Source organism: Camelus ferus, chromosome X (assembly GCF_009834535.1).
Source record: "Camelus ferus isolate YT-003-E chromosome X, BCGSAC_Cfer_1.0, whole genome shotgun sequence".
Lineage (NCBI taxonomy): Eukaryota > Metazoa > Chordata > Mammalia > Artiodactyla > Camelidae > Camelus > Camelus ferus.
The window spans coordinates 12,169,762-12,187,066 of NC_045732.1; the positions used below are offsets into that span (position 1 = coordinate 12,169,762).

The 17,305-nt window shown below is 51.5% G+C and overlaps 2 protein-coding genes across 5 annotated transcripts in view; one reads left to right on the forward strand and one right to left on the reverse strand.

Moving 5' to 3' along the window:
- The first annotated feature begins 113 nt into the window (after positions 1–113).
- ARSD (arylsulfatase D) lies at positions 114–16,908 on the forward strand. Of its 3 annotated transcripts, none has more exons than XM_032475524.1 (10): positions 114–850; positions 2,244–2,393; positions 5,316–5,437; positions 7,638–7,760; positions 9,524–9,947; positions 10,187–10,323; positions 11,295–11,429; positions 13,223–13,385; positions 14,777–14,898; positions 15,776–16,354. In XM_032475524.1, the coding sequence occupies exons 1-10, from the start codon at positions 807–809 to the stop codon at positions 15,853–15,855; spliced, it is 1,500 nt and encodes a 499-aa protein (XP_032331415.1). In that variant the 5' UTR covers positions 114–806; the 3' UTR covers positions 15,856–16,354. The 3 variants fall into 3 exon arrangements, with proteins under 3 accessions (XP_032331415.1, XP_032331414.1, XP_014420653.2); XM_032475523.1 differs by lacking the exon at positions 15,776–16,354 and adding an exon at positions 16,364–16,908 and having other exon boundaries at positions 119–850; XM_014565167.2 differs by lacking the exons at positions 114–850; positions 5,316–5,437; positions 15,776–16,354 and adding an exon at positions 16,364–16,908.
- GYG2 (glycogenin 2) overlaps positions 7,699–17,305 on the reverse strand; it is a 46,573-nt gene continuing 36,966 nt past the window's right edge. The window contains exon 12 of one of the 2 annotated variants that reach the window (XM_032475527.1): positions 7,699–7,829. The gene's annotated coding sequence lies outside the window, so the exon portion shown is untranslated. Of the gene's footprint in view, positions 7,830–13,330; positions 13,466–17,305 lie in introns of those variants that run through there. The other variant, XM_032475528.1, reaches the window with a different exon arrangement.

Genomic DNA, 17,305 nt, shown 5'->3' on the forward strand with positions numbered 1-17,305 from the left:
TCATTCCTGGGTTGTCAGACGTCTGCCTGAGAGCCCTCAAAAGCTCAAGTACATTCTTTCCTGGGCGTGTTTGCCCTAACAAACTAACAGCCCCAGGTAATGCCTAATCTCACAGCAGCTCAGCTGGTTTGTTCCAGTCCACAGCTCCACAGACCCTGAACTCCTTACCTCACCCACAACCAATCAGAACACTTGTGTGCAAGCTGATCACACAGCCCCCAGCCCATTTTGTTCACCAACTCCTCCCCACCCCCATAAAAGCCCTCAGAAGCGACCCCTGGGGCGCACACAGGCACCCCTCTCGTGTGTGTCCCGCAGAGACTGTCTGCGGCAGGCCTAGTAGATGCCTTTACGGGTTTTCCTTACAGCCGGGGACACTGGCACGCCTTGTCCCATTCGAACTCCTAAAACGATTGCTCCCTGTGATGGGTAACAGAGTCCCTTCCCCTCCCATCCCCTTTCCTCCCCCCCCCCTTTTTTTTTCTTTTAAAAGGTAGGTACTGGGGGTTGAACCCAGGACCTCCTGCCTGCTAAGCACGGGACCCACCACCACTTAGCAACACCCTGCCCTCCTACCGCGGCCCAGCCGGCGTCAATCAGCTGCTCCCTGGCCCCAGTCTCTGGGAGCGCCGCCCCCAGGAAGCCTCCCAGGAAAACCTGTTTGCAAGCTCAGTTCCCTGGAGGCCACGGGAGTTTTAAGAGGATTAGGGAGGGAGGGGGCGCAACGGACCGCGCAACTCCGTGGGCGGGTCCGGGACACGGCTCTGGGGGCAAGGTCCTGCGCTCCGTCCGGGCCGCGCTCGGCCATGGGACCCACGTCGCAGAGCGGACGCGCCAAGCTCCCGGCCAGGTGCGCAGGGTCCTGGGACGAGGTCCCCACTCCATCCCGGGGCGGGCTGGGGGGCGCGGGAGGAGAGGGGAGGGGCGTCCAGGCGAGCGTGGGCCCCCATGCGTGCGCCTCGGAGTCCCCGGCATGCAGCTGGCGGCCAGCTCTGTGCCCCGGACACACGGGGGACTAAAGGGCTGGGGAGGGGGCAGCGGTTCTCCCACGAGACGGAGGGTGGGGGAGATCCACAGACCAGACGAAAGGAACCGGACGCGGGAGGAGGCGGAGGGAAGGCTGCGCAGAGGGAGGGGACCGGGCACGCGGCGTCCCCCCAGGGCGCGTCCTGTCCGGCCCCCAGGGCCCCGCCCGCCCTCTCTGAGGCACGCCCCGTCCGGGCCCCCGGGGCGGCCGCCGCCGCCGCCGCCGCGGCGCCTCCCTTCCCGCCGCCCTCCGCCCCGCCCCGCCGCGCCGCGGCCTCCCAGCCCGGAAGCGGGGGCCCGCCCGGGCCTGCGCTGTGACACCCCGTCCCGTGACCGCGTCCCCGAAGCCCGACCCTCTAGGACATGCCCGGTCCGCGCCCTGGCCCTCCCCTCGCTGCCATCCCCACCGCAGCGCGGCCGTGCGGCCCCCAACTCTCCGGCCAAGAGCCGTCGGCGCCCCAGGCCAGGTCCCCATCCCCGGGGCGCGCCGGGGCGCCCTCGGGGGACGCGGACGGCACCGGGGGCCGTGCTGCGCACCCCGGGACCCTCTGGAACGTGCAGCCCGGAGCCCGGAAACCGGGCGCGCGGGGATCCACCCCCGGGACGCTCCGGCCCGCGGTTACTCAGGGCGCCGGTGCGCTCCTGACCTCTCCAGAGACGTGCCTTTCCAGTCCGTGAGCTGACTGGTGGAGACGGCTGTGCTTTCTCCCTGTCATGTCTGGGCTGCTTGTAGTCCCATATGCATCCTTTAAAAATGGGAGATCCCCTCTGCCCCGACCGGGCCCGCCTCCCTCGTGGGCGTGCCGGGGACCCTTGGTGGGCCGCGCGGCCGGGCCGCCCTGCGCATCCGGCAAGGCGGGCGCCCCATCTCAGAGGCCGGCCTCTAGTGACTTTAACGCCACTGGCGTAGTTACAAAGTGGTGGGGACGAGGAGCCTGGGTGAATTCAGTGCAAGAAACTGAACTTTGGCCGACCACGACTTTCCAAAACAAACCAACAAACAAAAACCTAGCGCGGTCAAGGTTTCTGCGGCTCAGGACGGTTTATTATGCAAGCAGTTGGGACAAAAGGAGTCGAAAGTTGGAGGCTGTCCTTTGTTAGATCCTAACGTGGCTGGAATGCGGATACCGTCCCAGCAACCTGGTTTGAAATGCCAACATTTCGTTCCAGCCGACAGACGTTTATTTCTGCCCTTTTTGGTGTGTTTTTTTCTGCAGGGAGTTTCTGGCGGTTTTAGTCACTGTGAGCTGCCTTCTGAGGACGTGCGAATTAAAAGCAGCAAATGAGTTTAAACCAAATATCCTACTGATAATGGCAGATGATCTTGGCATTGGGGACCTTGGTTGCTATGGGAACGACACACTGAGGTACCACGGGCTGGGGGTGCAGGTGGGGTGTGTGTGTGTGTGTGTGAGAGAGATGCATTTAAAATCTGCCTGTAGAAGTTAGGAAATTCTTTAATGCCTTGAATCTCAGCACCAAAACAATTATTTTTCGACAGGCAGACAGTCCTAAACGTTTCAAACAACATGAACAGTGGTGGAGGGGTGCATTAATTTTCTGGGGTAGCCGTACCAAATGACCACAAATTGGGGCCCTTAAAAGAAGACGAATTTCTCCTCCTCCAGTTCTGGAGACCAGACATCCGAGGTCAAGGTGTCCCAGGGCCGCGCTCCCTCCTGAGGCTCCAAGGGAGGGTCCTCCTGCCTCTTCCAGCTTCTGGGGGCTCCAGGCGTCCATCCCTGGGCTGGTGGCCCCCCCCCTCATGTCTCTGCCTCTGTCTCCACATGGCTTCTCCCCTGTGTCTCTGTCTCTCGTCTTCTGTCTCTTGGAAGCACACTCATTGGATTTAAGATGCAACCCAGATCACCTAGGGTGACACGCTGGAAGAATTTTTTATTCCAGATTAGGGGTTAATATAAGCCATCCTCTTCTGTAAGGGGCCACATGGGACTGTGAGAGCCTGCATGGGTCACATAAGGTCCTACCCTTCTTTTTTCTTCTGTTTATTTTTCCCAACTCTTGAAAAACTTCAGAACCGCCCTGAGCTCCAGAGGGACTTCCCGAAATAGACCCACGGTGACGTTCGGCCAGAGATTGCCAATCTTTGTCCTAAATCATTAAATGTTCAGGAGGCTCTCACGGAGGGAGCAGAGCTGAAAGGTTCCATGGAGAGACGGATCCAGAGTTATCCCCTTGGGTTAAAACTTTCCCGCTTTCATCTGCAGGCGGGGACAGGCTTGAAGAGCCTCGGAACTGGAACTCGGCTAGGGTTTGTGTTGGTAACACCGGCTCTCCCTCCTTAGGGAGTTAATTTGAACATGTAGCCTGAGGCTGGTCAGGGGACCGGGGGTCAGGACAGAAGAGGGAGTCCCAGGAGCAGCCCGGTGGTGCTGACCCTGCTCCTGCATGGCTCTGCCAGGGGTCCCAGACCCTGAGCTCCTCTGAGCCTGCATGTTTCCTCCGGGGTTAGGAGGTCATTGGATGGACCCTTCCAGTTCCGTGATGCAAAATATTAAAGTGACCCCCTGATGCTCTGAAAGCAACGCTACCCCAGAGACGGGTTACAGACTGAGCGGGTAGTTCTGTGAATAACCATGATACCTGTTCATTGCATTGCTGTAACAGGGAGGGAAGCTGTCTCCTCTCCCAGCAAATCTCACTCATACGCTGCTACCCCATCTTTTTCCCTAGAGGCAGCAAGAGATCTCTCAGCATATTTATGTGATTTTCAGATGCTTTTTTTAAAAATAAAAGTAACTGATTCCACAGGCCAGAGTGCTATTGAAAAGGAAAAGAATGCATACAGGAATGAGAGGCACTCTAGAGTAATGTTTTAGGACCATGTTTGGGAAGCAACTTGATAAGGGAAAAAAGGAATGATCTTCAGTTGACTGAGAAGCACAAAAGCTTTACATCACATTTAAATGTATTAAAGAAGTAGCATGTTTTTTTTTTCCCCTTTTTTAAGATAATCTTTTAACAAGTGGAGGGAAAGGATTCTGCAGGAGGAAGGTGCTCTACTGAGGTTCAGACCTATGGTGTTTTTCGTCCCATTCCCCAGTGTAGATGATCACGAAGACATTGTAAGAGACAAATGTTTGGTAGATGCATAGATAGACAGATGATTGATGGACAGATGTGTGGACAGATGGATGGATGGATGGATGAATGGATGGATGGTTGGATGGATGGTTGGATGGATGGATGGTTGGACAGATGGTTGGACAGACAGATGGTTGGGCGGACGTATGGATGGATGGATAGTTGGACAGATGGATGGATGGATATTTGGATGGATGGATGGTTGGATGGACGGTTGGTTGGACGGAAGGATGGATAGATGGATGAAAATTAGATATATAGATAGATAGGCCCTTATGCTAAAGCAGAGTTCCTCAAGGTCAGCCCTATTGATCTTTGAGGTTAGAGACTTCTGCGTGACAGGGGCACCATGTACACCATAGGATTTTGAGCAGTGTCCCTGGTCTGTACCCACCGATGCCACGAGCACCGTCTCGCTGAGTTGTGACAGCCCAAAATGCCCCCTAGATTTCGCTAAAGCAAAGTTGTCCCCCTGGAGAGCCACTGGTCTAAAGTTGTCAGCCCCAAAGATGTGAAGAAAAATCGCTAAGGTTTTAAGACCTTCCCATCCACCCTATAGAACAAAACAAGTTTCTAACACACTGTTCAAAAACGGAACGGGCTGCCCTGTTTCCCAGTGACCAGAGACCAGGTGGCCGTTGTCGGGGATGCCATGGGGGGATTTCTTGTGGGGTGGAGGGGCTGAGCGCAGGGACTCCGGGGTCCCGCTTGTAACGAGGAGTCCCCGTCTTCGCTGCTGCCTGCCTGCTGACGGCTTTCCGACCTTCCTGCGCCCTCTCGCGCCGGTGCCCGGCCTCTGGACTAGCCCACGAGGAAGCCCAGCGCCCCCTCCTCCGGGCTGGCGGGAAACGCGGACCACGCCAGCTCATCCTGGGCCCGCACCCGCGTCGCAGCGACAGCCGCAAGCCAGCAGGCCTTTCAGGCCCGCGAGGGAGCCCGCCGCGGTCGCCTCCAGAAAGCCTCCTCAGACCCTTTCGGGGTGTGTGCATGTGACAGTGTCGGCTTCCGTCTCTGCTCCAAACTTCTGGAAGTGGGGGTCCAGCTGCCTCTGCAGGACACTTAACACAGCTCGTTCTGAAGCCCAGGGGCGCCCCTACCATCTGGGTGCTTTCCCCGCGGGCATGAGCTCCCCTGTCCCCTTGCACGACCGCGTCCTGACGGCGGCCTCTGTGTGGTTTGCTCAGGACGCCCAATGTCGACCGACTCGCGCAGGAAGGCGTGCGGCTCACGCAGCACCTGGCGGCCGCCCCGCTCTGCACCCCGAGCAGAGCGTCTTTCCTCACGGGCCGACACGCGCTCAGATCAGGTGGGTGCGGGGGGGGGGGGGCCGGCCAGGGACAGGGCGCGTCCCCACCCCACCCCCGTTCACTGTCCCCAGTCATCGGGTGGTGATGGTTGAGATTCGGGGGGGACGGTGAAAACAGAAGCTGCCGTTCCGTTGTCCTGGGATGGCATACCCAGTACGGGGTACGTAGTCCTGCCAAAAGGAAAACAAATGTTTTTTTCTAAAAACGGTATGATTATTTGGAATGCTGAAGGGCTGAAACTCTCCAGACAGAGCTGATTACATGTGACGTTATTTGCTTAAAATACTTGAGTCAATCTTGACGTGAAGTCATGATTTCAGGTGGGTTCTGGGAGATTGTTGTCCCACAACATCCTTGCGCCCAGAATCCATGAATATTGCTCTTTTTTAATATGGCAAAGGGAGTTTTGAAGATGTGATTAAGGGACGCATCTTAACACGTGGAGATGACCCTGGATTATCCACGTGGGTCCAGTGTCATCCCAAAAATCCTGGTAGGAGGAGCAGCGTGTGTGGAAGATGCAGAAGGAGGCATAGGAAGGCAGGCATCCTCTTAGAGGAATTCAGTCCCGCCGACAGCTTGATTTTAGACTTCCAGCCTCTAGAAACACAAGGAAATAAATCCTTGTTGCTTTCTGGCACCAAATTTATGTCCCTCACCCTAAGCCTGACCCTCCCCCAGGAATACAGCTCTGCAGGCAACCTCTAAGGTGAATACAGCTCTGCCAACACCTTGATTTTAGACCTCTGTCCTCCAGAAACCCAAGAAAACAAATCTGCCTCATTTTCTGGCACCAAAATTGTGGTGATTGCTTACAGCAGTCATCAGAAAATTAGTACAGAGAGCCATGTCAAAACGTTTGACGTGAGGACAACGGGTACATTCCAGAGGGTCCAAAGTACGTACAAAGGGAGTGACGGGGAACAGGAAGAAACCGTTCAAAATATAATTTAAAAAAATTTTATATGAACATAGATGCAGCAGAGTGGCTGCACAAAAACAATAGACAGTCTCAAGTGTTGGCAAGGACACAGAGCGAGAGGAGATCCTTGAACACCATGGGTGCAGCTGTACCCAGGTAGGACCACTGTGGACACTGGTTTGTCAGCGTCTGCACCAGGTGAATGTGTGTGTACCCCCCGACCCAGCAATCCCTCAGTGTGCCCAGGTGTCAGCAGGGCTGGTGTCTCCTGAGCCCTCTCTCCTTGCTGTGCAGACGGCCGTCTCCTCTCTGTGTCCTCACGTGGTCATCCCTCTGTGTGTGTCTGGGTCCTCATCTCTTCTTACAAGGACCCCAGTCCTATGGGATCAGGAACCACCCTACTGACCTCACTTTACCTTAATTACCTCCTTAAAGACCCCCATCCGTGAATGCAGTCACATTTTGAGGTCCTGGGGAGTAAGTTTCCGCCAACTATGCACTACTTGCCACTGTTCTTATCTCTACTACAAGTTGTGGTAACCAAAAATGCCTCCAGGTATTATCAGGTGTCCCCTGGAGGGCAAAGTCGTCTTTGGTTAAGAGGCACCGTCATTCATTCATAGATAGATAGATAGATAAGATTAGATGGATGGATGGATAGATGGAGGGATGGATTAAATGGATGGATAGATGGATAGATAGATTAGACGGTTGGATAGATTAGATGGATGGATGGATAAATAGGTAGATAGATTAGATGTATGGATGGATAGATAGATAAGATTATATGGATGGATAGATAGGTAGAAAGATTGGATGGATGATTGGATGGATGGATAGATGGATAGATAGATTAGATGGATAGATTAGATGGATGGATGGATAGATAAATGGATAGATAGATACATAGATACATAGATAGATGATAGATAAATCAATCGATAGATACACTAATCAATCAACTGATTAATTGATCCCTCTGCAGACTGTCTCTCATGTGAAGGTCCAGGGTTTCTCTTCCTCGGCACTGCTGCCATTTGGGACTGATTGATTCTCTGGGGTGGGGAGTCCTGTGCACTGTAGGGTGTTTCTACCTGCTGGATGCTGTTATCCCCCCTCCCCTCATTGTGACAACCAAACCACTCCAGGCCCTGCAGAGTGTCCACTGGTGGGGGTGCAGAATTATCCCCCCTTGAGAACCTCAATCTGCCATTGAGAACCTCAACCGTAGCCCACGGGAAATGAACACATCCGCTCTGCTCTGCTCCACCCCACAGGCATGGAAGCCAGCAACGGGTACCGGGCCCTTCAGTGGAACGCAGGCTCAGGCGGACTTCCCGAGAACGAGACCACGTTTGCCAGAGTCCTCCAGCAGCAAGGTTACGCCACGGGCCTCATCGGTGCGGTGATGAGCGCTGCTCGGGTTTTTCAGGGGGTGGGACCATCAGAAATCAGAGGAACCTGTGTTCCTACGAGGGAAAAAAAATTATATCAGAACTCAAATCGAGTGCCTGATCCATCTGATCACTCTTGAATTGTTCACTGTGTTGGAATTTTTCTCATTGTGGAGTCATTAAAATTTTTTTTTAGTTGAGGTATAGTTGATTTACGATGTTTCAGGTGGACAGCAAAGTGTTTCAGTTATACATATATTCTTTTTCAGATTCTTTTCCATTATAGGTTATTACAAGATATTGAGTATAGTTCCCTGTGCTTTATAGTAGGTCCTTGTTGTTTATCTAGTTTATATACAGTAGTGTGCATCTGCTCATCCCAAACTCCCAATTTATCCCTCCCTCCTCGCCTTTCTCCTTTGGTAACTGTAAATTTGTTTTCTATGTCTGTGAGTCTGTTTCTGTTTTGTAAAGAAGTTCACTTGTATCATATTTTAGATTCCACATATCAGTGATATCACATGATGTTTGTCTTTCTCTGTCTGACTTACTTCACTTAGTATGATCATCTCTAGGTCCATCCATGTTGCTGCAAATGGCACTACTTCATTCTTTTTCATGGCTGAGTTGTATTCCATAGTGTAAATAGACCACAGCTTCTTTATCCAGGCATCTGTCGGTGGACACTTACGTTGCTTCCATGTCTTGGCTATGGTAAATACTGCTGCTGTGAACACTGGGGGTGCATGTATTTTGAAGAGTCATTTTAATTCAAAATCTTGCTCAGTTAGCCTCCTTCCTTCCTTGGACAAATCCATCTTCTCCTCTTGGGATATGTCAGAAATCTCTACAGATTTTCTTTCCCTAAATGGCCACCTCCCACCTCAAAACCCTTAGGGTTACAAAACCAAATGGCGGAAAGCTTTGCTGTTGGGAGGTGCTTCTGTTTCACTTTCTGTCCACAATCCTCACCCCGCCCCAGTATTTTTCTTTCCTTAAGGATAAAAAAGGTAGATCCCTGGGTTAGGTTCTAGGACAGATTCCTACAGACTCTGAAGATAGTTTATAAGTGGTAGGAAGGAGAAGGGGCAGGGACCTGGTTTAACTTCTCCACTTGGAATTTTGGGCAAATTGCAGGTGGGAGCTTGTTCTAGCCGGTTTTGTAGCTAAATGTAAGCTGGTTAGGAGTCTGTGGTACATGAAATAAACACAAAGTGCCCATAGACAACACAATTCTTGGACATTCTCCTGGAATTTGAGATGCGGGCGTCCTACCTCAATTGTTGTAAAAATTACTGCCATTGGGAAAAAAATTACCTGTGATTACTAGCTAGTGGAAGGAGCCTGTTAACTTCTCTGTCCTGAGATTATTTGTGTCAATTCCCCTTTTCAAGTTTTTTTAAGTAAAAATAGAAAAATCTGTAAACTGTATTTTCTAAGTTACTTAGTGTAGCAGAATGGTCGAGGGTTGCAAGCTCTTAATCTCAAATGCTGCAGGAAAGGGCTTAAACCTTCAGTCACTTGATATCCATATTCCGTGGATGCGTTCATTCGTATTTATGAAGCGTAATGTGTGCATTTAAAGACCAATACCGTAAATCCACAGTGTGCCTTTCTATTTCGAATTTCTATTGTGTTCCTTTCTTCTTTCAAATTTTACCATTTTTCTTCTTTCTGTCGGAACATCCAAATTATTCTCAGAAGGTGATTTGTATCAGAGTCCCTGAAGTGTATTTTTTTTTTTTTTAAGTTTTGGCTTTTATCTTCAGGCAAATGGCACCAGGGTGTAAACTGCGAATCGCGCACCGACCACTGCCACCACCCGCTAAACCACGGGTTTGACTACTTCTTCGGCATGCCCTTCACCCTCGTCAACGACTGTCTCCCGGGCAGATCCCCGGAACTGGACGCGGCCACGAGGGCAAGGCTGCGGCATTACACCCAGATGATGGCCTTGGGGGTCCTCACCCTCGCGGCTGGCAAGGCCTGTGGGCTCTTCTTCATTTCCTGGAAAGCAGTCTTGGGGGCGGCCAGCCTGCTCTTCCTGTTCTTTGTCTCCTGGTACGCCAGCTTTGGGTTTGCCCGCCGCTGGAATTGCATCCTGATGAGAAACCACGAGGTCACAGAGCAGCCCATGGTTTTGGAAAGAGCTGCAAGCCTTCTGCTAAATGAAGCCGTTTCCTACATTGAAAGGTAAGGACAGCATCCCATCCTAAGGGCGGTGAGTTCTCTGAGCATCTGAGTCTCTTGATCATCCCTGGGATCCCATCCACCAGCCCTGTGAGCCAGTGGGTTTGAGGAATTCAACATTTGCATGGGGATTGGCTTCCAGAGCTTGAGTTTCGAGTCTGTACTCTGAAGTCGTGGGTCAGCGAGCGTTGAAAGAGATGGTCTTCTACCTGAAGTGTGTTTTTTTCTTCTTCTTCTTTCAGAAACAAGCACGGGCCATTCCTGCTCGTGGTGTCCCTGCTCCATGTGCATGTTCCCCTCGTGACGACAAAGGAGTTTCTTGGGAAGAGTCAGCATGGCTTGTACGGCGACAACGTAGAGGAGATGGACTGGCTCGTGGGTAAGTCCCCGCACGGCTCAACTTCCTTCAGTCTTGGCCTCCCCACGAGAGCGTGGTGACAGGTTGAGCCATCTCACGAAGAACTGGGGTGCAGCAAAGAACAGAAAAGGCAAACAGTGGGAGGAAGCCTCTCCCATATCACGCACGCGTTCCTCTGCCTTTCCGATTTCTCGCTCTGCTTTGGCGCCAGACCGCCCTTCGAGAAGGTCGGTGATGCCAAACCGTCACGCGACATTACAAAAAGTGGGGCAGTCTTGCTGCCTTTCGGGACACTGGTCCCAAATCACCCTCCTTTTGTGGCTTCAAGAAAGCCTGCAGAGGACCCACTGTACACTCTTAAAAGAAGGTGGGCGTGGAAACCCTTGGAGTTTATCACAGCGTGCGCTCACACAAGCATGGTGGTATGTACACAGGGCCACGTGAAGAGGCAGACAGCCCCCAAACAGGAGGGCAGATGACATCATGTTTCCAAAACCCTGCGTTTTCAGCACTGCACCTTCCCTTGGGGTTAAAAGTCCTTCTGTGTTTTTCACGCCCGTGGGATCCCCACGGATAACGCGATCGCTTGATTTACACATGGTCGTCTGCATGTGCTGAGTCTTGACCCCAGAGGCCAACACGCGTAGATACTCCCAGCTCTGGCTTCCTCCCGCATCACAGTTTCTCACCACGTTCCCACCCACACATGCTTGTCGTGGACGTGTGTACACACGCACACAGAGTGCCAGGACAGCCTTCTGTTGGTGACCTATGTGCTTCTGGATCAGTGATGTTTTTGCCAGCAGGATTCTAAATCCTATGGTATCGGAAGAAAAATGAGATACGCCTTCACACGGAGCACTTGCATGACCGTGATTCCTTTTTCTTGACTGGCAAGAAGTGACTTATTCAGAAAGGGAACGGGGGGTTATGTGGAATTCACCAATGTGGTTTTATTTACGTTGCTCTGGAATGTTCCATTTTTTGCAAAGGGGAAATTCTCAATGCCGTCGAAGAACACGGTTTGAAAAACAAGACGCTCACGTACTTTACCTCTGATCACGGAGGACATTTGGAGGCAAGAGATGAACACAGCCAGCTGGGCGGATGGAATGGCATATACAGAGGTAAGAGCGATGGGCGTTGGGGCTCAAGGACAGATTGTGTGATGGAGGAAATGACTTCCAGCAGGGAATGTTGGTGACCAAGTAGAAGTGAAAAAGAAGATGCTCTATCGAAGGGAATTTTTTTTAAGTATAGTCGATTTACAACATTATATTAGTCTCAGGTGTACACCATCGTGGTTCAATACTTTCAATAGCTCATACACCATTTAAAGTTACTATGAAATATTGGTGACGTTCGCTGTGTTGTACAATGTATCCTTGAGCCTTAGTCCAAGGGAACTCTTGAGCACCTGCTATGCATTCACATTCTCGGTGCCAAGAGGGGTAAAAAGGCATGCCCTTCTTTAAAAGGTTTGCATTTCAGTAGAAGAGGGAGATGTACAAATGAATAATGAAGATAAAAATGTTCCTCCCCGCCCCCTGGCCTCTGTGACTGTGACGAGATAGCACTCCCATGATGGCACTGTGTAACACAGCACAGCTGTCCTCTAGGCTGGTAGGAGGAATGTCCTGGTGGGTCTGGCCTAACGCTATGTACCCTTAAAGCCAGAGAGCTTTCTCTGGCTAATGGAAAAGGAAAAGTCAGACAGAGGTGAATCATGAGAAGAGCTCAACAAACTGTTGATGCTTTCAAGATGGAGGGACCACGTCCCTGAGAAGAAATGCAGGCAGCCCGGGGAAGCTGACGGTGCCCTCTTCAGCAAGGAAACGGGGATCTGAGTCCTACAACCACAATGAGCTGGATTTTTCCAACAACTGAACGAACTTGGATGTGAATCCTTCCTCCCATCTGGCCACATACAGCCCGAGGATGTAATGGGGACCTCAGTCCTACAGCCACAGGGAGCTGGATTTTTCCTACAGCCGAACGAACTTGGATGTGAGTCCCTTCTCCCATCTGCCAGTTACATCCCCAAGATGTAACAGGCTCACGTGTAGCTGAATTGGATCGTTCCCGGCAGTTGTACCCTACAGCATTATAGTCTGCCAACGACACCTTGACTCCAGACTGCGTGACCCCAGAGGAGACCACACAGCCACGCCACGGCAGACATCCCCCCTGCACAGCTGACACCGCACAACTGGGTGGTGGTGTAAGCTGTGGACCTTGCAGTGACTTCCTATGCAGCCGCAGAAGGCGAATATGCAACAGGGTTACCATGTGCACCCCAGGAAAGCAGCGGCGCCCGAGTGACACTGTGAACACGTCTCTCCCTGTTTAAAACTCTCCTGCTGGAATTCCTGATTGCTTCACCCAGAGGTCCTAGGCGGTATGAACACATTGCCTTATGCCTAATGACTTGGATTTCTTTAAGAGCGAGTCTGGGTCCCAACCCATTACCAGGGGTCCCTGGGAGGGTCACCTTAGAAATGAAGAAGGGGTCGGTTCAGAAACAGGCGGGAGGTGCGATGAGCTAGGAGAGACGGAAGGTTCCCAGACCCAGCTCCCAGTCCCTCCACTCCCAAAGAGGAAGTCTCGGGGTGAGGGCAGCCTCCTAGTCCATGGGTATGAAGTCCCAGCACCACTTCTGCCTCTGAAGTCACACCTGCCACCTCCCACTTATTGAAGTGGCTACAAAGACCCACCAAATTTCACGAGGAGAAACGGGCACCCCCTACTGGTGGGGAAGGGACAAGTCTGGTTGCAGCCATTCTGGGGACCTCCAGGCTGCCACCCTGTGCGTCTGTAGATGTGGGTGTCTGTGTATAGACGCGTGCACCCAGGTGCACCCAGGTGTGTTTGTAGACGGGGCCATCTCCTGGGGAACCCTCATGATGTCGCTGACTTCCAGGTGGCAAAGGCATGGGCGGCTGGGAAGGCGGGATCCGCGTCCCGGGGATCTTCCGGTGGCCCGGGGTGCTGCCGGCCGGCCGAGTGGTCCACGAGCCCACCAGCCTGATGGACGTCTTCCCCACCGTGGTCCAGCTGGGGGGCGGCCAGGTGCCCCAGGACAGGTACGTGGGGGATGAGACCACCTCCTCCCTAATTCCTGAGACGGCTCCCCTTCCTCTTCCACGTTGGAGGGGGGAGAAACCTACAACAGGAGAACATTTGAAAACTTCTCATGTCCTGAAATATAGGGGACGGCGTAACATAAAATAACCATACTCGGTAAAAATGTAAGATTAAGTGAACAGCTGGGACAAGCTACACGATTTGCAGTGTTGCCGAGGTTATGCCATGTCGGCGTCACAGTGGGGAGATTCAGGCATCTCGCTGCCACATCTTCCGATAATCTCCTGAAATACAGTCTCGGCTACCTGTTGATGAAGCTATGACACAATAATTTTAAAATGATTTACCAGGGCCCCAAAGTCCCTCTAATACAAGAGGGAAAAACAGAAGTAAATATTTTTATAAAGATTTGATTTTACTTTAAGATAACCAGTAAATATTCCTGTGTGAAGCATAATTATGATGTATCCTATCCTCATTTTTTATGGTCAAAAGAAGCATCTCATTTATTTTATTAGTTTAGTAGCGTATCATCAGGGTTCTCCAGAGAAAGGACCGATTGTGTGTGTGTGTGTGTATGCGCATCTGTGTGAAATAAGACATTTAGTTTAAGGAATTGGTTCATGCAGTGGTAGGGGCTGGCAAAGGGAAATCCCGATGTTAGGAGGCCAATGGGGTGCAAACTCAGGCAAGATTTTTATGTTACGGTCTGGAGGCAGAATTCTGTCTTCTCCCGGAAGCCTCGGTCTGGGCTCTTGACAGCCTTCAACTGATCGGTTGAGGCTCACCCTTGTTATCCTGGGTGATCGGCCGTACTCAGAGTCAACTGATTGTAAATGTTAACTAGACCTACAAAACACCTTCACAGCGACACTCAGACTTCAAGTCAAACCATCCCATTTAGGTACAGTTTAAAATAAAGCAGAAGGTGAAAAGTGGGTTTCGGTTGCAGGGAAAGCTACCACATTTCTACATTAAATCCAGATTATGGACTTTGAAAAAGGATGAGTTGTGAGGAAGGACCATCAGGTCATGGGGGCATCACTGGGTTCCCCTGTCCAGACACTTCACACAGGTGACCACGTATCTTGGCATCTGTAATGTTTTAAAAAGATTTCTGCAGCCCTAGAGTTCAGTCTAAGGGCATGGGCAGTCCAGCTGGAATTTAAGAAGATTCTATGCTAGTATCTGACATCAGAATGTTGTGTGTCGGTGTGTCTGTGTGTGTTTGGGCGTGCGCGCCTGTGTGGTCTGCCCAGGGCTGCCAGCAAGCCTCTACTCAATGTCATCTGGAGTCCTGGCAGCCTTAGCCTTCTAAAGGTCCCAGGCTGAAAATGCAGTCTGAGTGGCCTCAGCCTGATTCCCTCCTGTGGTCTCTTCACTGAATCAGGGTGATGGATGGCCACAGCCTGATGCCCTTGCTACAAGGAGACGTTGAGCACTCGGCACATGAGTTCCTGTTTCATTACTGCGGGAAATATCTCCACGCTGCACGCTGGCATGAGAAGGAGAGTGAGTAGATACCTAACCTATGATTGGGGGAGGGGGGAGGTTTGTATTAGTCAGGGTTCTCCAGAGAAATGGAACTGAGAGGATGGGTGGGTGGATGGATGATGGATGAATGACGGATGGATGGATAGATGGTTGAATGGATGATGGATGGATGGATGGATGGATAGATGGGTGGAGAGATGGGTGGATGGTGGATGGATGGATGGATGGATGGATAGATTGTGGGATGGATAGATGGTTGGATGATGGATGGATGGATGGATAGATGGATGGATGGATAGATTGTTGCATGGATAGATGGATGGATGATGGATGGATGGGTAGATGGATGGATTGGTAGGTAGATGGATGAATAGATGGATGGATGAATGGATGGACTCGTAGGTGGATGGATGGATGGATGGATGGATGAAAAAGATGACATGATAGGTGAATAGATACAGATGAAGATAGATAATAGATGAATAGATAATAGTTTAGATAGAAAAGTGATAGATAGATAGATGACAGATAGGTAGATTTTAAGATATTGACTTACATGGCTGGGCTGGGGGGGGGTGTGTGTGGCAAGTCTGTAATCTTCATGGCAGCCTGGCAGGAGTTGATGTTGGCTTTTTGACTCCAAAGCCTGGAGACTCAGGCAGAATTTCTCTGCTGGAGTCTGGAGGCAGAATTCCTTCTTCCTTGGGAAACCTTCAACTGATTGGCCAAGGCCCACCCCCACCTTGGTGGGCAATCTGCTTAACTCCCCATCTACAGATTTCCATGTTACTCTCATCTTAAAAAACACCTTCGAGGTGCTATGTAGACTAGTATCTGACCATGTATCTGGCCACCTGAGACTGGCCCTGTTGACACACGACATTCATCCTCACAGAGCCAATCCCTTTCTTACAAGACGAAGAGAGTTGCTTGGTATGTCAAGAAGGATGCTGGCTGGTGCTGACCCCATCGTGAAGGAAGGGACTTGCGGGCTCCAGTCTGTGGCGCCCTCTCACTGGGTTTATTATCTGACATGAATCCCCATGAGCCCCTTCAGCACACAGCAAGACCTTGCCAGGCAGACTGCTGAGATGGCCTTCCTGCTTCTGTTTATAAAAGTAATACGGGGGCACCAAGCAGTTAAAAATAGGGAGGCAGGGTAAGGACGTTCTAAGGGCATCTGTAGGTCTAACCCCCACACAGAGCCCCCTGAGCACCTTGGAATGAGTCCCTTTGCCTGTCCGTCCCTGGAGAACAGCATACACACACACACACACACACATGCGCAGACACACATAGACACACACACATACATACACACTGATTTGACAGCAGTGAGGTCAGACTTACACAATCTGCCGTGTCCTCCTCTCTGTCCTCTTTTTGCTGGACATGGGACGTTGGACTCCCCAGTGCAGGCACCTGGTTGGGTGTTCAGTTAGCAGGTTTCTCCTGCCCTGACCGACCCCGTGTCTGCATTCAGGTGGAAGACTCTGGAAAGTCCATTACATCACACCACGGTTCCACCCCCAGGGAGCGGGGGCCTGCTACGGGCAAAGCGTGTGCCCCTGCTCTGGGGAGGGGGTGACCCACCATGACCCCCCTCTGCTCTTCGACCTCTCCAGAGACCCCTCGGAGGCACGGCCTCTGTCCCCCAGCTCTGAGCCCCTGTACCATGCGGTGGTGGCCGGGGTGGGCCAGGCGGTGGAGGCGCACAGGGAGACCCTGAGCCCCGTGCCCCCTCAGTTCTCTCTGGGGAACATCGTGTGGAAGCCGTGGCTGCAGCCATGCTGTGGAACCTTCCCCTTGTGCTCCTGCAGCCAGGAGTGAGACCCCAGGGCGATGTGATCTGCCCCGTCCGCAGGGCTCTCAGCAAAAGGACAGGAGATGAGAGCCGTGGAGCGGGACGTGGAGAAGATGGAACTTGAGCACTCTTGTTGGGAATGTAGACTGGTGCAGCCACTGTGGGAAACCATGGGGAGGGGATCAAAAATAAAAATGGAACTCTCGTGTGGTCCAACGATTCCACATCTGGGTATTTATCTGAAGGAGATGAAAACAGGATATTGAAGACATATCTGCACCCCTGTGTTTGTTGTAGCGTTATTTACAATAGCCAAGACATGGAAACAACCTAAGAGTCATATCAGTGGATAAACGGATAAAGAAAATGGATAAATATGTATAGATAGACAGACAGACAAATGGGTAGATAGATATGATACAATGGATAGATGGATGAATATAGATTGATTAGATGGATGGATGGATAGATGGATAAATAGAAATGATATGATGGATGGGTAGATGGATAGATAGGTAGGTAGATGTATATACACACAATGGAATATTATTCAGCCATGAAAAGGAAGTCTTACCATTTGTAACAGCATAGGTGGACCTTGAGGGTGTTATGCTAAGTGAA

Coding starts and splice junctions, on each gene's coding strand:
- ARSD (XM_032475523.1), top strand. CDS start 807: ATGGGACCCACGTCGCAGAGCGGACGCGCCAAGCTCCCGGCCAG. Junction 2,394..5,315: donor TATGGGAACGACACACTGAG/GTACCACGGGCT, acceptor TGGTTTGCTCAG/GACGCCCAATGTCGACCGAC. Junction 10,324..11,294: donor GGAGATGGACTGGCTCGTGG/GTAAGTCCCCGC, acceptor TTTTTTGCAAAG/GGGAAATTCTCAATGCCGTC.